Source organism: Chrysochloris asiatica, unplaced genomic scaffold (genome assembly GCF_000296735.1).
Source record: "Chrysochloris asiatica unplaced genomic scaffold, ChrAsi1.0 scaffold00207, whole genome shotgun sequence".
Taxonomy (NCBI): domain Eukaryota; kingdom Metazoa; phylum Chordata; class Mammalia; order Afrosoricida; family Chrysochloridae; genus Chrysochloris; species Chrysochloris asiatica.
Window position 1 is genome coordinate 221,264 of NW_006408725.1, and position 26,609 is coordinate 247,872.

The window sequence follows — 26,609 nt, forward strand, 5'->3', positions numbered from 1 at the left end:
AACTGCTAACTTTACAGTTAGCAGATCAATGCATAACCCACTACACCACCAGGGGCCTCTCTTCCTTCTATACTGACATCTGGTAGTGTGTTGTTGTTGTTGTTGTTAGGTGACATCGAGTCGGTACCGACCAATAGTGACCTTATGCACAGCAGAACGAAATGCTGCCCGATCCTGAGCCAACCTCACTGCTGTTGCCACACTTACATCCATCGATGCTGCCACTTGGCCAATCCATCTCGTTGGGGGTCTTCCTCTTTTTCTATGACCCTCCACCTTACTAAACATGATATCCTTCTCCAGCGACTGACTGCTCCCTCCTGACAATATGTCCAAAGTATGAGAGACGAAGTTTGGCCATCTTGGCTTCTAAGGAACACTCTGGCTGCACTTCTTCCAAAACGGATCTATTGGTTCTTTTGACAGCCCATGGCACTTTCAATATTCTCCTCCAACACCATAACTCAAAAGCATCAATTCTTCTATGGTCTTCCTTATTCATTGTCAAGCTTACACATGCATATGAGGTTACTGAAAATACCATGGCTTGGGTCAGGCGCACCTTAGTCCTCAAGCTGATATCTTTGCTCTTCAACACTTTAAAAGGTCTTGCCTAATGTAATTAATTCATCATTTGATTTCTTGACTGCTGCTTCATTGAGTGTTGATAGTTGATCCAAGAAGAAAGAAGTCCTTGACAACTTCAATCTTTTCTCCGTTGATAAGAATGTTGTTTATTGGTCCAGTGGTGAGGATTTTTGTTTTCTTTACATTGAGATAGTGTTGTGGTTACGAATCGGGCTGCTCACCTCAGGGTCAGCAGTTTGAAACTACCAGCTGTTCCACAGAAGAAAGATTAGGCTTTCTGTTCCCATAAAGATTTACAGCCTAGGAAACCCTGTACTGGGTTCCTATGAGTCGGAACCAACTCCACAGCACATAACAACATTTATTGCTTGGCTAGTTCAAACTACCAGGGGAGTTTGAATGGAGAGTCTCAGGGGAGAGTAAAGGAAGTGGAGCCTTGTGGCCACCCAGCCCCACAGAGTGAGGGGAACCAACCCCTCAGAGAACTGCTTTCCCTTCCCTTTGGAGAGTCAGTTCTTCCCAGCCCACAAAGCAAACCAGTAACTCAGAAAATATAGGCATTTACCCACTAAGCTACCTCCATTCTGACTTCTGGAAGGGTAGGAGGGAAAGACAAGGTGAGCCCATACCCACACCTGCACATGGCTGATTATCCCTCCCTCCCCACCCTCCCCATTTCCAATCCCTTCCTCTCAGTGAAGGTCTTTGCCTAGGACCAAAAGAGCTCTGGAACAATGCCTGGTTCTGTACTTCTTGACTCTTGTGTGTGCTCCAGCAAATTACAGTCTAGGACCCAAGTGTATGGCAGAGACAGAGCCTGTTCACTTTGTGGGTCTTCTGTTTTCAGCTAAGGGAAGGGCCTGGGAAGGGAGTGGGGAGGAGATGTTTTAAGTGACCTTTGGTGACAGCGATGCTATCTGGCCTAACGGTTTCCTCTGGGTAGGCACTTCCACTCTTCTGTTTGTGAAGCCAGAAACCTGTGCTGGGGCCAGCCCATTCTGAGCAGAAAGGAGGGCTGGGTGGAGGGGAAAAGAATAGCCTTATGGTGCTAAAGGAGCTTTCATCACTAGTTCAGTCCCATGTCTGTTAAAAAAATAAGAAAAAAAAAAAAGTTTTAAAAAAGAAATCGTAAGTACACATTGCAGGGTACCAGCAAATCTACCTTTATGCTACCAACTCTACCCTAGTGTCATCACCTTCGTAACTCTGTAGCTGGAATAGGAGGGGAATCCCTATGAAGCCCTAGAGGGTGGGGAATCCCTTTCAACAGGCCCCAGAGGGCCAGATTCTAAGCAAAAGAAATAGCAGGCCCCTGGTCATAAAGTTTGTACATGAAGCTAAACATTATCAAAATAGTAACTTTATCCAGAGTGCCTCCTTCCCTGTACAGGTTAGGAGAGGTTAGGTGTCTTGTCTAAGGAAACATGGCTAAAGAGTAGCAGATCTGGAATGCAATTTTTAGTCTGCCTAATGCTGAAACCAGGGGTCTTGCCCCTATTCTCAGGTAAGTTAAAAGCATTAGCAACTAGTCTGGTACTAGCGTGCTTTTAAAAAGTTAGACCTTGAAAGTTATCTGATAGGAAGGTATTCGTGCCTCCAACACTGGTAACTAAAGCAGCAAACTAAATACCTGAAAGTTTTCAGGTAGTGTTGGATGTAAGGCAGGTTCTTGGCCATTTGTCTTAGTATGAGTAAACGCTAAAATTATTTCTTTTGCCTGTGCTCACCATCACCCATTCTACAGTCTGCCTCTAGCAGTAGCTCTCCCTTTCCTTGGTTGATCTGGGTCAGGGATTGGGAAGTGGGGTGGGCAGGAGAATGTTGCAGAACTACACAGAGGCACCCCCGCCAGCCCATTCCCTTCCATTCACAAAACTGTGTAGTCATTCCCCACTCTTCCTCTTTGTCCTAGGAGGAGAGATCCGCTGGGGACACCAAGGACAAGTGTGGGAACTGGAAGCAGGGTGAAGATTCCCGTCTCCAAATTTCTCCCATGAAGCCTCCTCTTCTTCAGCCTGTTTGCTGCCCAGAGGGCTAAGACTGCCCTGCGGGACGGTTGCTATGTTCAGGATCTTGCCCTTTACTATATTTAATAGGAACAGAGCCAAGGCACTTTAGCAAGCAGTTCATAAAATCAAATGCATCAATCAAATCAGTGGGGAGAGGAAAAGATTTACTGCTACAGGAACATGAAAAGTTTTGCTTGAATTTGTTCTCCTCCGGAAGATGAAACAAGGATGAACATAGAAAATAGGTGAATATATGGTGGTTTCCTGAAAATGTGAGACGGGAAGGTATAGCAGAAAAGAGATTTCAGAGGGAAAGTTGGTCCTGCCAGTTCCGCTCTCCTTGTGGAAACCTGCATCCCAACAATCCCTCTTCTGAGGCCAGCAGAGAATACAGAGGTATTGGACTAGGTAGGAAGGATCCTTTTTAACTTTCCACCAAAGAACTCCAGGAAAACCAGGTAGACTTCAATGCTATTTAATAAAAAGAAAGTGGGGAGGGAGGAAGGAAAGTAACAAGGATGCAAATAAAATAAGGGACTAGAAAGGAGGGAAAACAGGAATGAAAGTACAACTTCCATTTTAGGACAACAACAACAATAATAATAAGGCCTATCAAACGAGGCTAAGACCAGGGTCCTGGAGAAGCTTAGAAAGAAAGGGGTAAGGCAGCTGTCCCATCCCCATGTTTGGGCAGATTAATGGAGTCCTGGCCTCCTCTCTTGAGTCCTTCCTTCCCTGGGAGGGACAGTATCTGTTTAGATTTGTGTCTAAATTTAACCCTGATCGCCTGCCTCCCTTTCTTCCTCCCGTCCCCTCCACTCCCCTCCCCTCCCTCCTCCCTCCTCCTCCTTCCTCGTTCGCTAAAGCTGGGCCCCAGGGCCGGGGCAGTCCCGAAGCCGAGTGGAGCTGGGCTCGCCACGCCGCCGCCCGCTTGCCCTGTGTCTGCCGCAGCCCGAACCTGACCCGGGCGGGAACCAGCGGACCACAGGCATCGCAAGCACCGGCCCGAGCAAGTGGGCGCGTTCGCGGCGGAGTCGGCACCTGGAGGACATGGAGGTAAAGGACCCTGGCTAGAAGCTCAGGGCGCGCTTCTCCGCCAGACCAGGAGACCAATGAGCACGCGGGGCTCAGGGTCAAGGGTGCCCCCTCCCCAGGCAATTGCCCTTTCTTAGAGGAGAAAACCCAGGGTTCATTGCTACTGCCAAGGAAAAGGGCAAATGCCTGCTGCTCATATGCCTCCTTCGCCAACTTCTGGGGATCACCTCTACCTTACAGACAGACTCCTCTGAGTAGGCAGGAGGTGCGTAGGGACAGACTGAGAGAGGCCTTTCTGGGGGCCCAATTATTTTGATTAGGGACTTCAGTGCTTCAGGGGGAAAAAAGTTAGGAACTACCTAGGTTTGTAAATGAGCAAACACATGTGTGAACACAAACTTCCAGAAAGCAGACAAGTCTGAAGAGAGGAGTACTGAAAGAGAAACAGAACTGGTAAAGGGAGTCTTGTCTTCTGCCTGGGTCTGTAGGCTTCCCTTTTTGCTTGCAGACTGGCCTTCTAGAAAGTCCAGTTGTTTTCTTGTTTCTGAAGTCCCTCTTCTGTTGGTCACATCTTCTTTCAGAACTTTCTGAAAAGCACCCCTCACTGCGCAGTCAGATGACATTATTTCTGATAAAATTTGCGACTCCCCTGGGTACCTGTGCCCTCCTAGAAGGTGTGTATTGGGGTTTGCTGGCCATATCTGGGGTCCACAGATCCTCTGTCTGCTGAGCAAAGTCCTGGGGACATTTGTGGTACTGCTCAAAACCTTTGCAGGCTCCAGGCAGTCACCGTCCAGTGGAGGGAAGGCTAGATAGATATATTCCACAGGTTGTTCCCTACTCCTTGTCTTGAGGCCTCCACAGGCTTCCCTCTTGAAACTGACACTTGACATTTAGCCCTGAGTCAATTTCAACAGAGCCTGGGGCTTTTAAAAGGAAGAGAAGAGAAAGTGCAAACTTTTTATTCACTTGTGAGGTTATTACCACGCTACAACAATAACAGGCTTCAAAGGGAAACTGAGGCTCCACACTAGACTATGGTCAGCAAGAATGAGGTTGCTTTCTCGTCCCAGCTTCTGGGTTAGCTCTTAACCCTGATCACCTCTTCTAAGCCAGAATCACTGTTTCGGCCTATGAGGCTCTCTGACTTCTCTGCAGGGGCTTGTCTTAGGCAATATTCAGTCTACCTTCTTCAAACAGCAGCCACCTTCCAGGAGACTTTATAAAGTACAAAGGAGCATGTGATCCCTTAGAATCTGAGATGGACCCTCATAGAAACTTTTGCAAGGCTGGAAAACTCAGGCAGATTAGGACCAGGTGAGAGGGGTAGGGAGGAGAGGTGTTGCTTTGTTGTTGTTTTGTGTCATCAAGTTGATTGTGACTTACAGACATACTCTCAGAAAGGCTCATGAGGTGGTGTTTGCGAGCTGCCTTCAGCATGTAAAGCACCAAGCAATGGGAATCTCTCTGAACTGCTAGATCATCAGGGCAGAGGCTGGTGATGGCTCAGTGAATGAATGTCCAGTTTATTGTATTGGGTGCCACTTCTAAAGTTGGTTCTCTCTGCTGGGAGCTTACAAGGTGCCTTAGGCCCAAGGGGTTCATGTGATGTATGTATGACCTTTCTAAATCTCTTTAAGAAATGGGTAGGAGATAGGAAAGAAAGCAAGTTTAGGCTTAAAAGCTGGTCACTGATTGAGGGCCAAATGCAGGTTCGAACTTTATTACCAGAAGACACAGAGAGAATCCTGTATTTCTTCTCTCCCTCCATTGAGGAAGGAACAGAGCTTGGCTGAGGCCCTGAAATGATCACTCAGGCAATTTCCTGTGTGGCTTGGGGGAGGCCCATGAAAAGAGAAGGCCCTCTGGTCTGCAAGCTGAGATGTATAGTAACTCATATGTTATTTTACCAAGATACCAAAATCTCTTAAGCCCTGGGGGCAGGGAGGGTGGGGAAAGCCAGGGAGAAAATGAGATAGAGAAGTGAAGAAGTCTGTTCATTGCTCTGTATCTGCTGCTGGTACAGTTTTTTTTGGTAGTAGCTGCTTTTGCAGTTTCTTTGTCAAAATGTCTGTAAAAAGAAAACCAACCAAACAAAAAAACCTACACCTGTTAAAACAGAGTGGAGCAGAAACCAAGAGACCAAGACTGTGCTGATAGGCTGGAAGTAAACTTTTTACAGTGAGCCATGCTATTCAGTGGGTGGAGCTTGGGGGTTTCTGAAAATCCCAGAGTAACATCCTCTTTTTTTTTCAGTCATTTTTTTTTTCTCTTTTTGCTTTTTATTGTGGATTGAGTGACTATGTCCAGAGCAGATCATCAGTTTTACATTTAACAAACCACACACTTTATTTCATCTCAATGACTGCAACCCCTGTATGTAACGTCACTTGTCCCACTTCCTCCCTGTGATTCTTGCTTACATTCCTCCTTTCCCAAGCCTTCTGAATTTTATCCTTAGGTATATACTGCCCTTTGGATCTCAAATGGTTGACCATTCTATGTGTGTGTACCCCCCTAGAGTTGTCCTCATAACACCATCTTTTGAGAGGTGAGTCCCACGTTTAAGATATGAAGAGTTCAAACCCACCAGTCAGTCATTCCTTAGAAACCCAATACAGGGTCACTATGAGTCGGAACCATCTCAAAGGCACTTAACAACAACAACCACCATCTTTGAGAACAAACGGAATTATATTGTTTCCAATGTTGGAAAAATAAGACTTACTAAATACTCACTCTCTAGAACCCGCTTATCTACTGGAAGTCTTTGGGAAATGTTCTTGTAAATCTTTGTTACCATTATCAACAATATCACTCATTACTTCAGCTCTAATTAATCCCCCATGGACTAGACATGGTAGAGATCCTTGCCATCTATCTGATCCTTGCTTTTTATAATAAAGCTCACAATCCAATAGGAGGAAGGAAACTTGCTATATCCGGTCCTGGGTATAATTTTCAAATGCATAAGTGCCAAATAGAATGATTGGGGCATAGGAATTCAGAGTATATGAAGCGTGAAATAAGTCTTAAAAGAAAGGTGGGTGTCGAGGAGGGCAGAAGCAAATGTGTGCAGGGAGGGAGAACTTGTTACATTTGTTCAGGAAAGTAGGCCAGTGGGCTGGAGAGGAAGGTAGGCAGGGGAGTAGTGAGAGAAAAAATGAAAGTAGTAAGATCAGCTCAAAGTGACATGTGTGGTATAGTAGACACGTGGACTACTTTGGGCTGAAACTTGGGTGAAATCCCAAGTCACCAGGAGGAAATGGTGACCTTTTCTTCATACAGAGGCTCCTTACATGCTATGCCCCAATAGGGTACTTTTTTTTCTAATTCAGAGGCCAGCCGTAATGCTTCAAGGCCAGGTTGTACAGACATTGGGTTCTGTTCCATGGGCATGGTCCGTGAATGGTCTTGAGAAAGGTTGTTGTCGTTAAGTACTGTCGAGTCAGTTCATGCTCATATGGGGTTTCCAAGGAGGGGCTGGTTGGTTTCAACAGCCAACCTTGCAGTTAGCAATGCAGTGCTTATTCTACAACACCACACCAGGAATCCTTGAGTAAGCTCTTGTTGTTTTTGTTTGCTGTTGAGTCAGTTGTGACTCATAGCGACCCTTTGTAAAGGGTTTCTGAGGCTGTACGTCTTTTTGAGACCAGAAAGCATCATCTTTCTCCCACAAGTGGCTGGTGGACTTGAACTGCTGACCTTGTGGTTTTCAGTCCAGTGTTTATTCTATGGAGCTGTTGTTGTTGTTAAGTGCCGTTGAGTTGCTTCCAACTCATAGCGACCCTGTACAGGGTTTCCGAGGGTGTAAATCTTTACGGGAGTAGAAAGCTGGCCTTAAGGTTCGCAGCCCGATTCGTAACCACTACGCTACCAGAGCTCCTTGGAGCTAGCAGCTGGGATATGACAGAAGTGCTCATTGCTAGTGTGAGTAGGAAACCATGTTTGGAAGCTTCTCTGAGAGTTTAGGTATGTGTTGTGAGTTTGAGAAGCAGAAAGATGGAAAAGTCTAAAAACCAGGTAGGTGTTGGAGGATAAGTAAGAAACTACTTTCTGTGTTTGAGCTCAACAGGGTACCCAAAAGAGTGGAGTTCATTAAGGTGCCAGGGAGAATGGTGGCGCCCGTGTTTACACCTCATCCAAGCCTTTTGTACACAAGGAGTGTCTTTATGGTCTTTTGAGTCTCTGGGGATTAGCACAGTGATGTAGTATGTTGTTGTTGTTAAGTGCCGTCGAGTCGGTTCCAACCCATAGCGGCCCTGTATAGGGTTTCTGAGGAGCAGCTGGTGAGCTTGAACCGCCAACCCTGCAGTTCAAATGGCTTTGCAGTCTGGTGTATGAACCCACAGCACCACACCAGGACTCCATGTTGTATAGCTATGTAATTTCTCAATTCTATGAATATAATTGATGGTTTGATGAATGAAAACAAGTGGTTCATTCCTTCCCTTTTCAGTCTGTAGCTGAAATGTCTCCACCTCTGGAAGCTTCTCAGATGTTCTCTGACTGACTCTTCATAGTGCAAAACTCTTCATTTGTTCAAACCACCATTAAAACACCAGGTAACTATCGGCCTCCTAGCTCTCTCCCTGGAAGGCTCCTCAGGACACGGGTCATAGCTTATACTTGTAGGGCCTGGTTGTTGTTGTTAAGTGCCGTCGAGTCGGTTCCGACCCATAGCAACCCTGTATAGGGTTTCCGAGGAGTGACTGGTGAGCTTGAACCGCCACCCATGCAGTTCAAATGGCTTTGCAGTCTGGCGCCACACCAGGACTCCATCTAAGTTATCTACCATCTAAGAAATACCACAAGTAGCTGACTTTAACAAACAGAAATTTATTTTCTCACAATTTAGGAGACTAGAAGTTTGAATTCAGAGAACTAGCTCTAGAGGAAGCTTTTCTTTCTCTGCTGACTCTGGAGAGAAGGTTCTTTTCTCTTCATCTGCTGCTACCTGGGAGATCTCCATGTGTCTTGACGTCTTATTTTATCCCAACTCTCCTCTGCTGTCATGTTTAATCTCTTTTATATCTCAAAAGAGCCTGACTCAAGATATACTTTACACTAATTCTGTCTCATTACAGTAGCAAAGACAATCCATTCCCAAGGAGATTATAACCACCGGCATAGAGGTTAGGGGATATATTTAAATCCATCACAGATATGCAGCTTTTGATTGTCCTAAGCAGAAATATTCATCAAAGACATCTTCTGACATTGGGACTGCATATGATTTGCTCAAGAAGGTGGTTATTGCAGATAGGACTCAGAAGAGAGAGGTGTATAGTAAAAAAAAAAAAAAAGTTGAGAATTAGGACTTTGAGTTTAAATTAATATCCTTAGGTGCTTAAATATAAATTATAGTCACTACCAACTAGACTGAGGGTGTTTAAAAAAAAAGTTTGCATCTCCTCACATCCGTGTTTCTACTACTTAGTTGAATAAATGAAGGATTTCATCCATGGAAATGAAACATTATTGTCACTGAACAAATCATACATTTCTCAATTATTGTTAGGTGCCATGGAGTTGATTTTGACTAATAGCAACCCCATGTAACAGAACAGAAGTGCTCCACAGGGTTTCCTAGGCTGCATTCTTTATAAGAACAGATCACCAGGTCTTTCTCCCTCAGAGCAGTTGGGTGGGCTTGAACCACTGTCCTTTTGGTTAGCAGCCAAGCACTTAACCATTGCACCATCAGATGTCCTTAAATTGCTGTTGTGGCAGTTGTTGTTGTTAGGTGCTGTGAAGTTGGTTCCGACTCATAACGACCCTGCACAAGGTTTCTGAGGCTGTAAATCTTTATGGGAGCAGAAAGCCTCATCTTTCTCTCGTAGAACAGCTGATAGTTTCGAACTGCTGACCATGAGGTTCACAGCCCGATTTGTAACCACTACACTACCACAACTGACTCTGGAGAGAAGGTTCTTTTTCCCACAGCAACTTCAAGATCTTTCCAAGATATGAGGGGGCTTTAAAAAGTTTCTGGAAAACAATGGAATGAAAAGAGCATGGAATTTTCCCACAAACTTTCTGAAGCTCCCTCATATTTGTCATTTATTCATTTACTCAGAGATTATTGTACCTTTATTATATACATGATCTGTGTTTGAAATGCTAATTAAAAATTGCAGGATTGGAGGACCGTAGAGGAACATGTAAACAAAATTCAAGCGTCCAAAGTGTTTTTTTGAGATTGTACCATGAAGTGAGGATAGAAACCCCAGCAGCCCTTACTGTGTTTTGACCCACCCTTTCACCAAACCGTGTGCTGGTTGCTGGCTGGAGTTTGTAGGTCATAATTAAGGATTGAATGACCACTGAAGTGGAGCTGTGGCTCTCGTGGATATGTGGGCATGTCTGAATACTCCCCGACTCCTCTCTGATTCCTACTTGGTCTGTGGGACCCTCACAGCTACGCTGGTTCTCATTTTGCAGACACCTTCCACTGTGCTAGGCAGCGATGACAGGAGGAATTGTGGGTAGTCAGACCCTAAGGGCCAACATGAAACCCCGGCAGACCCAGGACCTATCATGGGAGGGTGTGAATGTGCATTCCTGAAACAGAGTCAGGTTTCAGAGCCGGAGCCACAGCACGGCTTCTCACAGCAAGGCAAGCTGGAGCCTCAGCGCAATCAGGTCCGTGGGAAATCTAAATGCTGGCAGCTCAGTGGACTAGTAATCTTATCAGGGCAGCAAGCAAAAGCCTTTTAGTTCCAGAAAAATCTGAAGATAGTTCTCTGCTTTTCTCCAGTAATAATGTTTTAGGTTTGCGGAGCCAGCCTGACGAGCCCACTCAAACTCACTGGGATCTAAAAGTCTCAGTGGTCTGGGTGAATTGAAGCAGTCTTTTAAGTACTTCCCCGCCATATTGTAAGGGAGGAAACCGAGACACAGAGAAGTTCACTAGGGCTGCCTCTCACCTGGGGAGCACCTCAACATAGACTTTAAACAAGACAATGAAACTAGTTCCCATATCAAAATTTCATCACAAAAGCAGCATCTATCTCATATCGGAACCTCCAGGGTTTATGTAGATATTTCTCTCTTTGTATACAAAAGAGGAAACAATGATCCTGCTGATATAATACAAAGACTCAGTCACCATCACCAACATTATTGCTCTAGGGACCCTTTAGAAGTTTGTCAGATGAGTGGGCCTGCCTGACCCAAACCAGAGAGGACCCTGACCTTGTTCTTTGGTCTTCTGGGCAGTGAGCTTCTCATTCCCTGCTCCAACCCCCGCCCCATTTTGGGTTTCCTGAGTACTTATCTTTCTAGGAATTGTGGGAAATGATTGCTGAGCCTGAGTGGTTTACCCTGTAAAGTCCTGTCTTTGTTTGGGTCACATCCTATTCCAGGGGAAGAGACTCCAGCTGCAAGAATTCCAAGCCTCAAGGAGGCTCACTAGGAGAGGTGAAGTGAGGTGGGCATGTTGGGCCAAATGTGGGTGGTTTTCCTTTTCTTTGTAAGAAATACCTCTGAGTTGCCATGAGAGTCCATCATTAGTGGATAGGCTTACGGGTCCCCAGGCTGGAAGTCCTTAGATGGAAGCATTGAGAAGGTCTGGACATTGGAGCTGGGTAGCTAACCAGACCTAAAAAGTAAATGTCTACACCATCAAGTGTCTCCAGTCCTTGTTTTGCACCTGTTTGCATTCTCTTGGTGCCACCCTCCTGGCTTCAGAACAACAATCACAGCTCTTTCTGTAACCAGTTAGTAACAATCCATAGCAGGCCAAGCACCTGCTTTTAGTTAAGTCCAACAAACAACATTGAGCACCTACTGCGTGTCAGACACTGGAGGCATTAAAAGGAAGATGTCACCATGTTGGCCCTGGAAGAACTCAAAGTCTAGGAAGGGAGGGGAGAACCTAAACAGGTGATTGCAGAGCAAGGGATGAGAGCTCATGTGCCCAGAGCAGAAGGAGGGTTCCCACTAGAGACGACTTCCTGTTGAATCTTGAGGAATGAGTAGAATTTAACCAAGCACAAAATATGGGGAAGAGCATTCCAAGCAGAGAGAATGACAAGAGCAAAGTCAGTGGTGCAAGAAACAACATGTTATGTGCAGGTAACGACAAGCAGCTCATTCCTGGAGGAGAAATGAAAAGAAAGGTACTTGAGGATTTGGGAACTAGATAGAGTAGGGGAGAAGTTTCTACCATCAGTGGAGCCTTTTTCTATTTAGGGAAACAAGGTATATACACATGACATCACACACACACAAACAAGATTGTATCTTGATAAACTTTAAGGTATGCCAGAGTTCAAAGTCAGTTTTGCTAACCTTACTTCCTGTGCTGGTGGTCCCCTACAAATGCTGCTCTCCTGGGCCTCGTGGAAGCCTTGGGGAGGGTGCACAACAGATGGGATTTCAATCTGATGAAGACTAACTACACTCCTGCATGGTGCCTACACCCAAAGGTTCCTGCTGAGTGAATCCATTTGAAAGGGACTCTGAGCCCCAGGGGGAATGCCTTTGGTAAAGATCTCCAAAACCTACTCCTAAGGTCCAATTAGGACTCCTAGTGTGGTGCTGTAGGATAAGCACTAGATAGCCACAAGTTCAGTGGTTCAAATCCGCTAGCTGCTCCTCAGCAACCCTGTTTGAGTCACTATGAGTCAGAATTGACTTGACAGCACTTCACAACAACAAAGTCCAATTAGGAGTCCCTGAGGGTTGCCATAAGTTTAAATTGATTGTACAGCAGCTAACAACAACAGCAAGTCTCTCTTAGAATCTCAGAATGGTGTAGTTAACACACTCAGCTGCTAATCAAAAGGTTAAGAGTTTCCAACCTACTCAACAGAGGCTCAAAAGTAAGTCTTGGTGATGGCTTCTGAAAAATCAGCCTTTGAAAACCTTATGGAGCACAGTTGTACTCTGACACTCGTGGAATCACCATGGCAACTGTTTGCTGTTGGTTGTTGTTAAGGTCCTCTTGCCTTCTCTGACAGAAAGAGGCCTCGGCGAATAAACCACAGATGTGAAAACTGTTTTCTCCCACACTTCCACCTGCAGCCCAATCATTCGTCTTACTGTGCACACTCTGAAAAGCCAGCATTGCTCCTCTTCATCCAGAAGCAGAGCAGGGAAGACCCAAGATGGGGCCGGGAGCAGCAGCAGACCGCATGTACCAGCTCCCCAGCTAAACAGTACAACAGAAACAAGAAGCTGAGCCTTGTGGTCACAATTGCCCAACTCAGGCAGCCAGACCAGAGGTCACAAAGAAGTTCCATCTCAGTTTGCCACAGAATATTGCCAAAATCTGCTGGGCCTCCTCTCAACAGCCCCAGTAGCTCATTCCAAATACTTAAGCTGGATGAACAGTCATCCATCTCTGATGGGGCTACCCCTACCTGCCTTAGCCTTCTGAAATGCATTCCCAGGCCGTAGGTCCCATGTTTGTCTGAGTTTCAAGATATGTTTTGATAAATGCTGGGAAATTCTTATCTGAGCAGCCACAAAGTAGACCGTGTGGGAGAAACCCAAGGCTAGTAATAATGGTAATTACTACCACGTGTTAAGTGCCTATACTAAGGAGCTCTGATAGCGTAGTGATTATGAATTGGGCTGCTAATCTCACGGTCAGCAGTTCGAAACTACCAGCTGTTCCATGGGAGAAAGATGAGGCTTTCTGCTCCCGTAAAGATTTACAGCCTTGGAAACCCTGTATAGGGTCATATGAGTTGGAACCGACTCCACGGCACACAACAATGTACTAGATGTTTTGCATACATTTATCTTTTAAAATCCTCATAAAGTCTTATTAGCAGGCAAGGGAGCTTGGTGGCTCCATATGATGAGCTCTGGACTGCAAACCACAAGGTCAGTAGTTCAAGCCCACCAACTGCTCTGCAGAAGAAAGATGAAGGTTTCTGCTCCTGCAAGGATTTAAAGCTTTGGGAAAACCTTTGCTATGAGTCAGAAACAACTGGACAACACTTAACAACAACAAAGTCTTAATAGGATCTCTGGTGGCACAAACGTTTAAGGGCTTAATTGTTAATTGTGGAGTCATTCTGTCACATGGGGCTCCATGAGTCAAAATTGACTCAATAACACTTAACAACAACAATAACAACACAGTTTTATTATATCTGTTTTCTATATGAGGATGCTGAGGCTTCAAGATGAATAAATCATCTGCCTAATGTCTGAGAGGTGATTACCAGGAGAGCCAACATTTACATCTTCTCTGTAGCTTGGGATGCTGTGGTCTTTATTCATTCCCTTGTATTGGAGTCACTCTGGCTATTCCACTGGGCATGTGGGGGCTCTTAGTTGGGATGGGGTCTAGGCATCAACCAGCATGGCCGCCTTCCTTCTGTCTGGGGCCAGGCCCCACTAGGATCAACATTGGACTCCTGGTGTGGTGCTATAGGGTCAGCACTGGACTGCGAACCACAAGGTCTTCAGTTCAAACCCAACAGCTGCTCCTCGGAAACTCTATAGGGTCACTATGGAGATGGATCTCCAAGGAGTCTCCAAGGAGTCAGAAACTAATGGAGGGCACTTAACAACAACAAATCATCTACACAACTAAAAGACTTCTGAAATGCACCAGAGTTGTCTTCAGGTGAAACTAATGCCAACATCTAAGGCAAAAAGAGAAGTTTATAAACAACAACAACAAAAACTCAGTTTTAGAGCTTAGAATTTTGATTCATGATTTCTCCCATCCCCTTAATTTTACAGATAAGGAAATGAACATAAGTGATTTACCTAGCCAGGTAGTGACAAAGTCAGAACTAAGATGACTTTGTTTCCTAGCTCCCAGCACCTAGTCCTTCCTTCTACAGGGCAGATTTGATACATATGTGTAAACTTCTCGTAATGACTTTATTGTCTTCTCCATGCTGTCTGAAACCCTCTGCATCAGTGGCACTTCTATATCATCACCTTGATCTGTGGATAATGGAGGTGGGTGAAGAGAGAAACTATTCATATTATCCTTATCCTAACCAGCAAGTGCCAGGAGATCTAGAGCAAAGGCAAGAAGGGGCCAGCGCTGCCAGATACCACATGCCACATCACACTGTGTTGTTCTACTAGATTCGCTTTCTATAAGACGCTTAAAGATTCCCTCTGGGGGAGCCTCTTGCCCAAGTGGCTGAATTCCTTCATAAATGCCTGGTTTGAAGTCTGCAGGAAGTCTGTAATAGGATAGTATCCATGTGCCTACAGGGAAGCCCAGTTAATGCCACTATTATTCAAATTTACACACCAACCACTAAAGCCAGTGAGGATGAAATAGAAGAATTTTACCAACTTCTTCAATCTGAAATTGATCAAACCTGCAATCAAGATGTATAGATCATTACTGGTGATTGGAATGCAAAGGTTGGGAACTAAGAGAAAGGATCAGTAGTTGGAAAATATGGCCTTGGTGATAGAATGATGCTGGAGAACACATGACAGAATTTTGCAAAATCAATGATTTGTTCATTTCAAATATCTTCTTTAGACAGCATAAGAGAAGACTATACACATGGACCTCACCAGATAGAACACATAGAAATCAAATTGACTACATCTGTGGAAAGGAAAGAGAGGATGGAAAAGCTCCATATCATCAGTCAAAACAAGGCCAGGGGCAGACTGTGGAACAGACCATCAATTACTCAAATTCAAACTGAAGCTGAAGAGAATGAAAATAAGTCCACGAGAGCCCAAATATAACCTTGAATATATCTCACCTGAATTTAGAGATCATCTGAAGAACAGATTTGATGCATTAAACACTAAAGACTGAAGACCAGAAGAGTTGTGGGATGACATTAAGAACATCATACAGGAAGAAAGTAAAAAATCATTAAGAAGACAAGAAAGAAAAGGTCAAAATGGATGACAGAAAAGACACTGAAACTTGCTCTCCAGTGTAGAGATGCTAAAGCAAATGGAAGAAATGAGGAGGTACAAGAGCTTAACAGAAAATTTCAAAAGTTAGCTCAAGAAGATAAAGCCAAATATTACAACAAAATGTGCAAAGATCTGGAGGCAGAAAACCAAAAAGGAAGAGCATGCTCATCATTTTTCAAGCTGAGGGAACTGAAGAAAAAATTCAAGCCTTAACTTTTGTTATTGAAGGATTCTCTGGGGGAAATTATTGAATGATGCAGAAAGCATCAAAAGAAGATAGAAGGAATACAGAGTCACTGTACCAAAAGGAAATGGTTTATGTTCAACCGTTTCAAGAGGTAGCATATGATCAAGAGCCAATGATACTGAAGGAAGAAGTCCAAGGTGCATTGAAGGAATTGGCAAAGAACAAGGCACTAGGAATTGATTGAATAAAAATGGAAAACTTTCAAGAAAGTGGGGTGGCACAGGAGGCACTCACTCATCCATGCCAAGAAATTTGGAAGACAACTATATGGCCAACTGATTGGAAAAAATCTGAATTTGTGCCCATTCCAAACAGAGGTGACCCAACAGAATGCGGAAATTGGACAATATCTTCGATAGCCCATGTGAGTAAAGTTTTACTAAAGGCAATACAGAAACTCCTGCAATCATACATTGACAGAGAACTTCCAAAGGTTCCAGCCGGATTCAGAAGAGGCTGTGGAACGAGGGATATCATTGCTGATGTCCTATGGATCTTGGCTGAAAGCAGAGAGTATCAAAAAGATGTTTACCTGTACTTTATTGACTACACAAAGGCTTTCGATTGTGTGGATCATGACAAGCTATGGACAACAATGCCAAGTATGAGTATTCTGGAACACTTAATTGTGCTCATGAGGAATTGTACTTGGACCAAGAGGCAGTTGTTCGAACAGAACATGGGACCACTGAATGGTTTAAAATTAAGAAAGGTGTGTGACAAGGTTGTATTCTTTCACCATACTTTTAGGGCCCACTGAGCTTGTTTCTTTTATACCTCAAAAGAGATTAAATCAAGATACAACCTAATCCTGTAGTTTGCGTCTGGCCTCATTAACACCATTGTTAAATTCTGGTTCCAACTCATAGTGATCCTGTATACGGTTTGCAAGGAGCAGTTGGTAGGTTTGAACTGCTGACCTTGAAGTTAGCAGCCCAGTATTTATTCTACAAGGCCACACCAAGACTCCATTAACATCATAAGCATGAGGATTACCAACACATGAGATAATTACATCAGATCAGGGCTGATCACATGAGCTAACAATCATGGGGAGTGATTATATCATAATAGAGATCATCATGGAGGTGATTACTACGTCTTAACTGATAACAAGAAAACTGGCCCAGCCAGCTTGACACAATGTGACAGTTTTAAAAAGTACATTTTACATGATTGCATGAATAATCTGTTCCCGTACACTATAAACATAAACCATTTGTTATTGTTAGGTGCCATCAAGTCGGCACCAACTCATAGCGACCCTATGCACATCAGAACGAAACAATGTACGATCCTGGGGCCAACCTCACTGCTGTTTCCACGCTTGAGTCCATCGATGCTGCCACCTGGCCAATCCATCTCGTTGTGGGTCTTCCTCTTTTCCTCTGATCCTCCATCTTACCAAACATGATACTCTTTTCTAGCAACTGTTCTCTCCTGACAATATGTCCAAAGTATGAGAGACGAAGTTTGACCATCTTGGCCTCCAAGGAGCACTCTGGCTCCTTGGAGCAACAAACCATTAGGTACAGCCATTTAAAATGTTCCTCCAGTACCCTAGTCCTTCAATAGCCAATTCCATAGATCACACCACCAAGAGATATAGCTTAGAGCCCTGATGTCCTGTTATCATCAAATTCACACCATTCATGGTGCTCTCATGTACGTCAGAGTAGAACTGTGCTCCATAAGGTTTTCAATGACTGATTTTTCAGGAGATCACCAGGCCTTTCTTGCAAGGCACCTCCGCATGGGCTCAACCTCCAACCTTTTCACTAGCAGCAGAGTGCACTAAGAGTTTCCAACACCCAGGGACTTATGGTTCCTGGGATTGGAAGTCTCTTTGCCAATTGCTTTGCCATCATGCCTGAATTATCCATAAGCTCTTGATTTGAAATGTCTCTCCTATAGTGAATCTGTTCTTTTTCCTACATGTATTTACAGGGTACTTAAAATTGCCATTCTTCTCCATAAGCTTTGTACACAAGACTTCTGTGCCTAAGAAAGGGGTGAGGGAAAGCAAGCCTGTAAATAACACTGGCATTGTTGTTAAGTGCTGTTGAATCCATTCTGACTTATAGCGACCCTGTATAGGGTTTCTGAGGAGCTGTTGGTGGGTTTGCACAACTGATCTTGTTCACATCCAGTGTTGATCCTACAGCGCCACACCAGGTATTCGGCAGCGACATTTGAAGGAAATGGGAGCAACATGCTGTCCTCAGTTCTCTGCTCCCTTTAGGTTTTCTTTGTCAGATTATTGCAATAGGTCAGGGTGACGTAGACCCTGAAATCTGCATTTCAGTCTGGATCAATTATCTAACTAGCCTTACGATTCTGTAAAATTGGCACCTGTTTTTTACCCACCTTAAAGAGTCAGGTGGTGTTGTGGTTAACACCCTCAACTGCTAACTGAAAAGTTGGTGATTTGAATCCACTAGCCACTCCACAGGGAAAGCCATGGCAGTCTGTTCTGTAAAAATTACAGACTAGAAACCCCATGGGGGCAATTCTAGGGATTTGCTAAGAGAAACTTGACAGCGATGGGTTCGGTTTGGTTTGGTTTACACAACTTAGAGGGAGGGCTATTTAGAAAAGTACAGGAAATTATGCACGTGATAAGTAAGATTATTTATGCAGGTACATTTTAAAAAATGAAAATATTCTACAATTTGTTATTAATGATAAATTAATGGCAGCAACCGTGAGTGTGTCTTCTATATGGAAGGAAGTACTGGTGTTTTCTTTGCTTAATGTTAATGGTAAGTGGCAAAAGGCATGAAAAGAAAATGACATTAGTGAATTGGAGCAAAACGAATGCTTCTATTGTGGGTCAAGGAGGATGCATAAAAGAGACTCGACTCTATGCGGTGATAATAAGGAAAATACTTTGCACCTCTACCACGCTTTATTTTCAAAACACTCTCTTACATATCTTAAACTAAGCACCTAATTGCTCTGATCACCCCCTTCAAAGGCCTTGGTACCCTACAGTGGGTATAATATATATTCAACACACCCTTTTGAATGAAGACGGGAATGTAGGCTTCATATTGCCACATGAAGCAGCAGTAGCTTCCTGGTTTAAAAGCACAGACCAGGGAGATGATTGGGTTTGAATCTTGACCCTGCCCCATTTTCTAGCTTCTGACTTCTCTGTGCCTTTGTTTCCCCATCCATAACATGGAAATAATAATGCCTACCTTATAGGGTTGGAGTCCTGGTGTGGCGCTGTGGGTTAATGAGCCAGACTGCAAAGCCATTTGAACTGCAGGGCTGGCAGTTCAAGCTCACCAGCTACTCCTTGGAAACCCTATCCAGGGTCGCTATGGGTCAGAACCAACTCAATGGCACTTAACAACAACCTGACAGGGTTAAGGAGCTCTTGTAACGTAGTGGTTACAAGTCGGGCTGTTAACCTCAAGGTCAGCAGTTCGAAACTACCAGCCGTTCCATGGGAAAAAGATGAGGCTTTCTGCTCCTATAAAGATTTACAGCCTCGGAAAACCTGTACAGGGTCGTTATGAGTCGGAATTGACTCCACGGCACACTACCACCACCACCCGATAGGGTTGTTGTGAGGTTTAAAAGAATTGTTGTTTGTAAACAATGCTTAAAACACTGTCTGTGTCTGGCACATATCAATTGTGATATAATTGTTTGTTGGATAAATAAGTAGATTTTTTGCAATCATTTGAAAGAGAACAGCCTTCCATTTGTTTGATGTACTTTTGGCTGGGGACAGGATGGGAAGAGAATGTCCACTGTTCTCCTTCAGCTGGAGAACATGACTCCCTGTAGTGTAGAGGGGTAGCTAGTACATACTACATGCAAACATCTGTTGGCAAAGTAGGAGATTGGTCCTTGGAGGCAGAACTGGAATAGTGTCCTGTATAAAGACAACAGTTGTTGGGTGCCATGGAGTCACTTCCAACTCATAGTGACACCATGTGATACAGTAGAACTGCCCCCCAGGGTCTTCTTGGTTATAATTTTTATAGGAGCAGATCATCGGGTCTTTCTGTCATGGAGCCACAAAGTGGATTTGAACTGTCAACTTTTTGGTTAACAGCCAAGAGCTCAACTGTTTGTGCCACCAGGGCTCCAGAATCTGGGAAACTGAGTTGCTTTGGGCATGGAATAGCAAAGTTCAAGTTGCAAGCTCACAGGGCAGCCTAAACCTGCAAGAAGAATGAGTCATGTTGACGCAGTAAATGCCTTTCAAAGACAAGAGAGAGGGTTGATGGGTTCACCCTGTCAAATAAGAAGGTGGGTAATAGGAAAAAACATTGTTTGATTAACATAGAGTTTCCTTTCTTCTTCCTCCCTATCACTTACTTGGATTACCTATGTCCTGATGTGTCCTCACCTCTCACACCTCCAAGGGACGGTGTCTGCTACTTTGTTGAATGAGGCAGGATTCTGAGTCACAAGACAGATAGGAGGGTGAGAGGCTAACCATTCAAACCAGGGTCCTTTCCCAAGGCTGATGTTCCAGCTGACATCAATCCTGAACTTCTGGCTGGGTTTAGGAAGCTGAGTGCTTTCCTGTGCCAACCCAGTGATTCTGAGTTTTTCAGTCACATGATTTGTATTACAGACAATTTTTTGATAAGATGAATTCAGAGCAGGTTGAGCTGCCTTTCCCAGAGTATCCTGATTCAGCACTCCAGGTCTTTCCAGAGAGAAGTTTACAGTGGCAGACCACAGGGCTCTGACATTGGCCCTGACTTGCTAAACATTGTTGTTAATGGGTTGGATGAAAAATAGAAAGAATCCAGATGACCCACAGCTGGGATAGTTAATGTGATACATGATATATTCAAATTCAAAATGATTTATATAGGGTGGAACACTGGGCCAAAACCAACATCATGAAACTAAACAGGGATGAATACAAAATCCTCTGCTTAGCTTTAGGAAAATTTCATGTACTGGGATAGGACAAAACTGGCTTGGAAATATATACTCACACATTCATTCATTTATTCAATCGTTCCACAAATATTTATTGGATCTACTGAATGAACGATGCTGTCCGGATTCTTGGAAGGAGTCAAATATAAAAAAATATTTCAGTAAACTGACAATTTGTAGCATAGTGAGAAATGATAAGACGTGTCCCCGGATGAATACAGGGCGCAAGGGCACAGAGCGTGTAAGCAGCAAGACCACAGGGCTGGGAGAAGTCAGTGGAGAAAGAGAACATTTCCAAACTTATGCAATGGGAGAAGGCTTCATGGGAGAGACTGACATCAGAGTAGACACTGAAAACTTGAAAGATTTTTATTTTTAATAGCCAGCTTGTTTGTTGAATATATTCAGTAACATACTTTAGTTACTATATATATATATTTTTTTTTCCATTGTAATTTGGATGAACATTTACAGAACAAATTGGTTTTCCATTCAACAATTCATACTCATTTTGTTTTGTGATGTTAATTGCAGTCCCCACAATGAAACAGTACTTCCTCCCTGTGTTTATCATTTCCATTTACCCTTCTTTCCTTCCCTTTCCAGTCTTCTGAGCTTTATCCCTGGGCAATTGCTGCCCTTTTAGTCTCATATGGTTGATTGTTCTAAGGAGTTCATACCTCCCTGGTATTATTGCTCACCTTATAGTACTGTCTATCCTTTGGCTAAAAGTTGAGCCATGCGAGTAAACTCAGTTCCAGGGATGAAGAGTGTCTAAAGGGTTCCATTAGTCTCTATCAGATTAGTAAGGCTGGCCTGTTTTATGACTTTGAGTTTTGTTCCATGTTTTCTCCCACTCTATTCAGAACCTCCTATTGTGATCCATGTCAGAGCAGTCAGCAGTGGTAGTTTGGGCACCATCTAGTTCTTCTGGTCTCAGGGTTGCAGTCTCTAGGGTTCATGTGGTCCATTAGTATAATTATTTCCTTTAAGTTTTGATTTTCTTCACTCATATTTGCTCAAGATGGAGAGAGACCAAGAGTCTACATGGCCTCTCACAAACTTTTAAGACTCTAATCACTGCTCACCAAAGTAGGATGTAGAACATTGTCTTTGTAGACTGTTATTCCAGTTAATTTTAGTGTTCCCTGAGACTGTGGTTCTGAGCTTCAGGATCTAGCAACTCATTCACTCAAGGTATTTGGTTATGGCTAAGAAGTCTTCATGTTGCCCCCTGTATGTTCCACTGTATTCATGGATGTATTTGCCCCACATATAGATATGTACATAGAAATACTGTGTCAAGACCTGTACATATTCATGGGTGTAGTTTCGTTCTCCTTCCAACCCCTGTTCAGCTTGAGTGTCTGTGAATCCATTCTTAGATGATTGTAATTACTGTTATTGGTGGATTGTGTATGTAACAGTGTTTACCTTTCTAACACCTTCAACAAGTCGTGAAAAGGAAGGAGAAGAGAAGGTGTGCTGGGGAAGGACAATAAAAGGAGTCCATGTGGAATAATTAGTGCCTACGTCCTGCTGTGGCACTGTGGGTTAATGCTCTGGACTGCAAAGTCAGTTTGAACCAGAAGGTTGGCGGTTCAAGTTCACCAGGCATTCCTTGGAACAGGGTCAATATGGTCAGAACCTATTTGACAGCACTTAGTAACAACAACTGACTAAGATGGAGGACCTCAGGTGTGTGGGCATGCGTATGCACATGTGGGTATTAACCTGGGCATGAGGAGAGGTAGGGTAGAAGCTGCCATAAGAATAGGATTGAACTAGACTATGCAAAACCTTGAAACACAAAATTGATACTATGTGCTTTTCTTCAGTTGGTTATGAAGGTCTTTGAGGAGAGGAACTTGTGGGGGTCAGAAGAGAGCTACAGTGTCATTAGTGGGGTCCTGGTGTGTAGGATGAATGGGTGGGAAGGCTCTGAAGGCCAAATGACCATTGAGAGACTATAGTGCCAGTGAGAGGTGAACATGGGACTGGAAAAAGCAAGAGAGCAGTGAAAGAAATGGTGGGAAGAATCCCCAGTGTTTGGTATTTTGTTGGAGACTGCCATAGGAACTGGGGTAAGAGAGAAAGATATCAGAATGACTTTGTATTTTCTGTCCAGGAACAGAGCAGAAAATTGTGCTGGTTTGAGGGAAGAGAACTGATATGTGTTGAGGCAATGGCAGAGCACCCTGTTGGAAATTCATAACTAAAGCTTGCAGGGGCAGGTCCAGATGTGGTTCATCTGCATGGAAGTGATCTTTGAAGCCTGGGAAATGAGAGGCCACTGTAAAGATAAAAGCAGACCAGTGGCGACCCTAAAGAGATTCCCTCACAAAGAAGGAAAATCCAGAAAACTAAGGGCCAGTAAAGGGCTGTTTCAATAAAAATGCAAAGGATTTGACCATAAACTAACCATAAGTGTAACATTGTTGTTAGATGCCAAGTTAGCTCTAACTCATAGCGCAACGGGATGAAACACAGCCCTGGCCTGCACCATCCTCACAATCATTGTTACGTTTGATCCCATTGTTGGAACTACTGTGTCAATACATCTTGTTGGGGGTCTTCTGCTTTTTCACAGATCTTTCTTTCACTTTACCAACCATGATGTCCTTCTCCAGGGTCTGGTCCTTCCTGATGATATGTCCAAAGTACCAGAGACGAAGTCACTCTATCATGGCTTCTAAAGAACATTCCGGCTGTACTACTTCTAAGACAGATTTGTTTGTTCTCTGGCAGTCCATGATACTTTCAATATTCTCATCCAACACCATAATTCAAATGCATTGAATCTTCTACCTTTTTCCGTATTTATTGTTCAACTTTCACATGCCTATGAGACTATTAAAAAAAAACCATGGCTTGGGTCAGGCGCACCTTAGCCCTCAAACTGACATCTTTGCTCTTGAACACTTTAAAGAGTTCTTTTGCAGCAAATTTGCTTAATGCAGTACTTCTTTTGTTTTTTTGACTGCTGCTTCCATGAGTGTTGATTGTGGATCCAAGCAAAATGAAATATTTGACAACTTCAATCTTTTCTCTGTTGATAAGAATGTAGTTTACTGGTTCAGAGGTGAGAATTTTTGTTTTCTGTACTTTGAGGTGTATTCCTGAAAGTTGTAGGTTTTGATCTTTATCAGTAATCATTTTAAGTCCTCTTAGCTTTCAGTAAGCAAGGCTGCATCATCTGCATATCGCAAGTTGTTAATGAGTCTTTCTCCAATCCTGATGCCATGTTTGTCATATAATCCAGCTTCTCTGATTATTTGCTCAGCATACAGATTGAATAAGTATGGTGAAAGGTTTCAAACCGGGTGCTCAGCTTTCCTGATTTTAAACCTTTCAGTATTCCCTTGTTCTTTTCAAACAACTGCCTCTTAGTCTATGTACAGATTCCTCATGAGCACAAGTAAGTGTTCTGGAATACCCATTTTTCCCAATGTTATCCATAGTTGTTATGATCCACACAGTCCAATGCATTTGCATTGTCAGTAATGCACAAGTAAACATCTTTCTGGCATTCTCTGCTTTCATCCAAGATCCATCTGATGTCAACACTGATATCCCTTATTCCACATCATCTTCTGAATCTCACTTGAATTTCTGACAGTTCCCTGTTGATGTATGGCTACAACTATTTTTGAATTAGCTTTAGCAAAATTTTACTTGAATGTGATAGCAATGACAATTTTGATAATTTCTGCATTCTGTTGTGTTACTTGTCTTTGGGATTGACACAAAAATATGGAACTCTTCAAATTGGTTGGCCAGATAGCTGTCTTCCAAATCTCTTGGCATAAATATGTGAGTGCCTCTAGTACTGTCAGTTTGCTGAAATATTTCAATTTGTATTACCTCAGTTCCTGGAACCTTGTTTTTCACCAATGCCTTCAGTGCAGCTTGAACACTGAAGCTTCTTTCAATAGCATTGGTTCTAGATAATATGCTACTTCCTGAAATGTTTTAATATTGATGGATTCTTTTTGGTACACTGATTCTATGTATTCCTCATCTTTGGATGCTTTCTGCATCATTCAATATTTACCCATGTTGTTGTTGTTAAGTGTCATCAAGTTAGTTTTGATCCTGTATAGGGTTTCCAAAGAGTGGCTAGTGAATTTGAACTGCCAATCTTGGGGTTAGCAGTCCAGTGCTTACAGCGCCATACCAGGCCTCCATTTAACTATAGAATCCTTAAACATTGCAAGTTAATGCTTGAATTTTTCTCCAGTTCTTTCAGCTTGAGAAATTCTGAGCTTGCTCTTCCTTTATAATTTTCAAACTCTAGGTCTTTGTACATTTCACTATAATCCTTGACTTGTCTTCTTGAGCTGCCTTTTGAAGTTTTCTGTTCAGGTCTTTTATGTATTGCTTCCAGTTGCTTTAGCTTCTCTATACTCAAGAGCAAGTTTCAGAGTCTCCTTTGACATCCATTTTTGTCTTTTCTTTCTCTCCTGTCTTTATAATGACCTTCTGCTTTCTTCATGTTTGATGTTCTTGATATCATCCACAAGACTTTTGGTCTTTGATCATTAATGTCTAATGCATTGTCTTAGATTGAGTCTCTAGAGAAGCAAAACCAGTAAAACTTATGTATGTATATATGTGTATATATAATGGTGGTGGTTGTGGTGGGCCATCGAGCCAGTTCTGACTCATAGTGATCCTGTATAGTGTTTCTGAGGCTGTAAATCTTTACTGGATCAGAAAGACTTGTATTTCTTCCACAGAGTGACTGGTAGATTCGAACTGTTGACCTTGAAGTTAGCAGCCCAGCTCATAATCCACTACCAGGGTTATATATATATGATTTTATATCAAGGAAAGGCTCACACAGTTGTAGAGGTGGGCAAGTCCCAAGTCTGTGAGTCAGATGAACCAAGATGGGCAGGTCAGATGGCAGGCAGGCAGGTCAGGCAGGTAAAATAGCAAGCAGCTGACAACATCTAAGATCACAGGCAATAGAGCAGGCCACTGGCTTGAGTTCAAGAACCAGAGGTCAGATGGCAAGCCAGATGAAGGATCCAGACCCAGAAGAAAAGTAAACAAGCTCTGCCGAAGTGTCCAACATAGGAAGCAAGCCACATTCCTGAGAAAATCCCCTTCAATTGATTGGCTGCTCAAAGAAGCTCTAATCATAGAGGTGATTGCATTATATTAGATCTCATCATGGGGGAAAAAAAACTCCCTCTCAACTATCAAACTGTAGGAAGAACATGATGTGTGTGAAACTCACTCTGAGGCAGTTCTCAAGAACAGGAACGCCTTGATGAGAACCACAAGGAAAACCTTGCATGCCAAAGATTATGGGAGCAAAACACACTAACCAGGCGGCTGGGGGAGTAATCTAAAATGAGGAGAAAATAAGTGTGCCTAACTGTTATCTAGTAATAATAAACCTTAGCATTGTTGTGGTGCCTGGGTACGCCTCCTGCTTAAGATTGTACTTAAAGCTGTAGTTTGGGAATAAAGTTACTCGTGATTGACCATCTTGAATCCCCTGCTGCTTTCATTCCCCATCTACCTCCAGAGACCTGGTCACGCAGGCTGGTTCCTGCACCAAACCACTGAGAAACCTGGCCCAGTCAAGTTGGCACAAAATCCTAACCATCAAATGCATCAAATCTGTTCATAAGATGTTTACTAAATACAGGTGGATATAGTCAAGATCATATTTTGACACAAGTGGACTTGTTTTAACTTTCTTCAGCTTTAGCCTGAATTTGCATGTGAGCCAATGATGGTGTGTTCCACAGTCTCTGCCTGAGCTTGTTTTAGCTGATGATATTCAGCTTCTCCTCTGTGTCTTCCCATAAATACAGTCATCTGGTGAGGTCCATCTGTATACTCACCTTTTATGTTGTTGAAAACAGGTTTTTGCAATGAGTAGATTATTGGTCTTGTAACATTCTATCATGCCATCTCCAGCATCG

The 26,609-nt window shown here is 43.4% G+C and overlaps 1 protein-coding gene across 1 annotated transcript in view; it reads left to right on the forward strand.

The window, feature by feature from the left end:
- The first annotated feature begins 2,058 nt into the window (after positions 1-2,058).
- The window catches only part of RCSD1 (RCSD domain containing 1), a 106,560-nt gene continuing 82,009 nt past the window's right edge, over positions 2,059-26,609 (forward strand). Inside the window, exons 1-3 of the mRNA XM_006872649.1 lie at positions 2,059-2,092; positions 2,501-2,552; positions 3,464-3,653. Coding sequence (XP_006872711.1) covers positions 2,059-2,092; positions 2,501-2,552; positions 3,464-3,653 — 276 coding nt within the window. The remainder of the gene's footprint in view (positions 2,093-2,500; positions 2,553-3,463; positions 3,654-26,609) is intronic.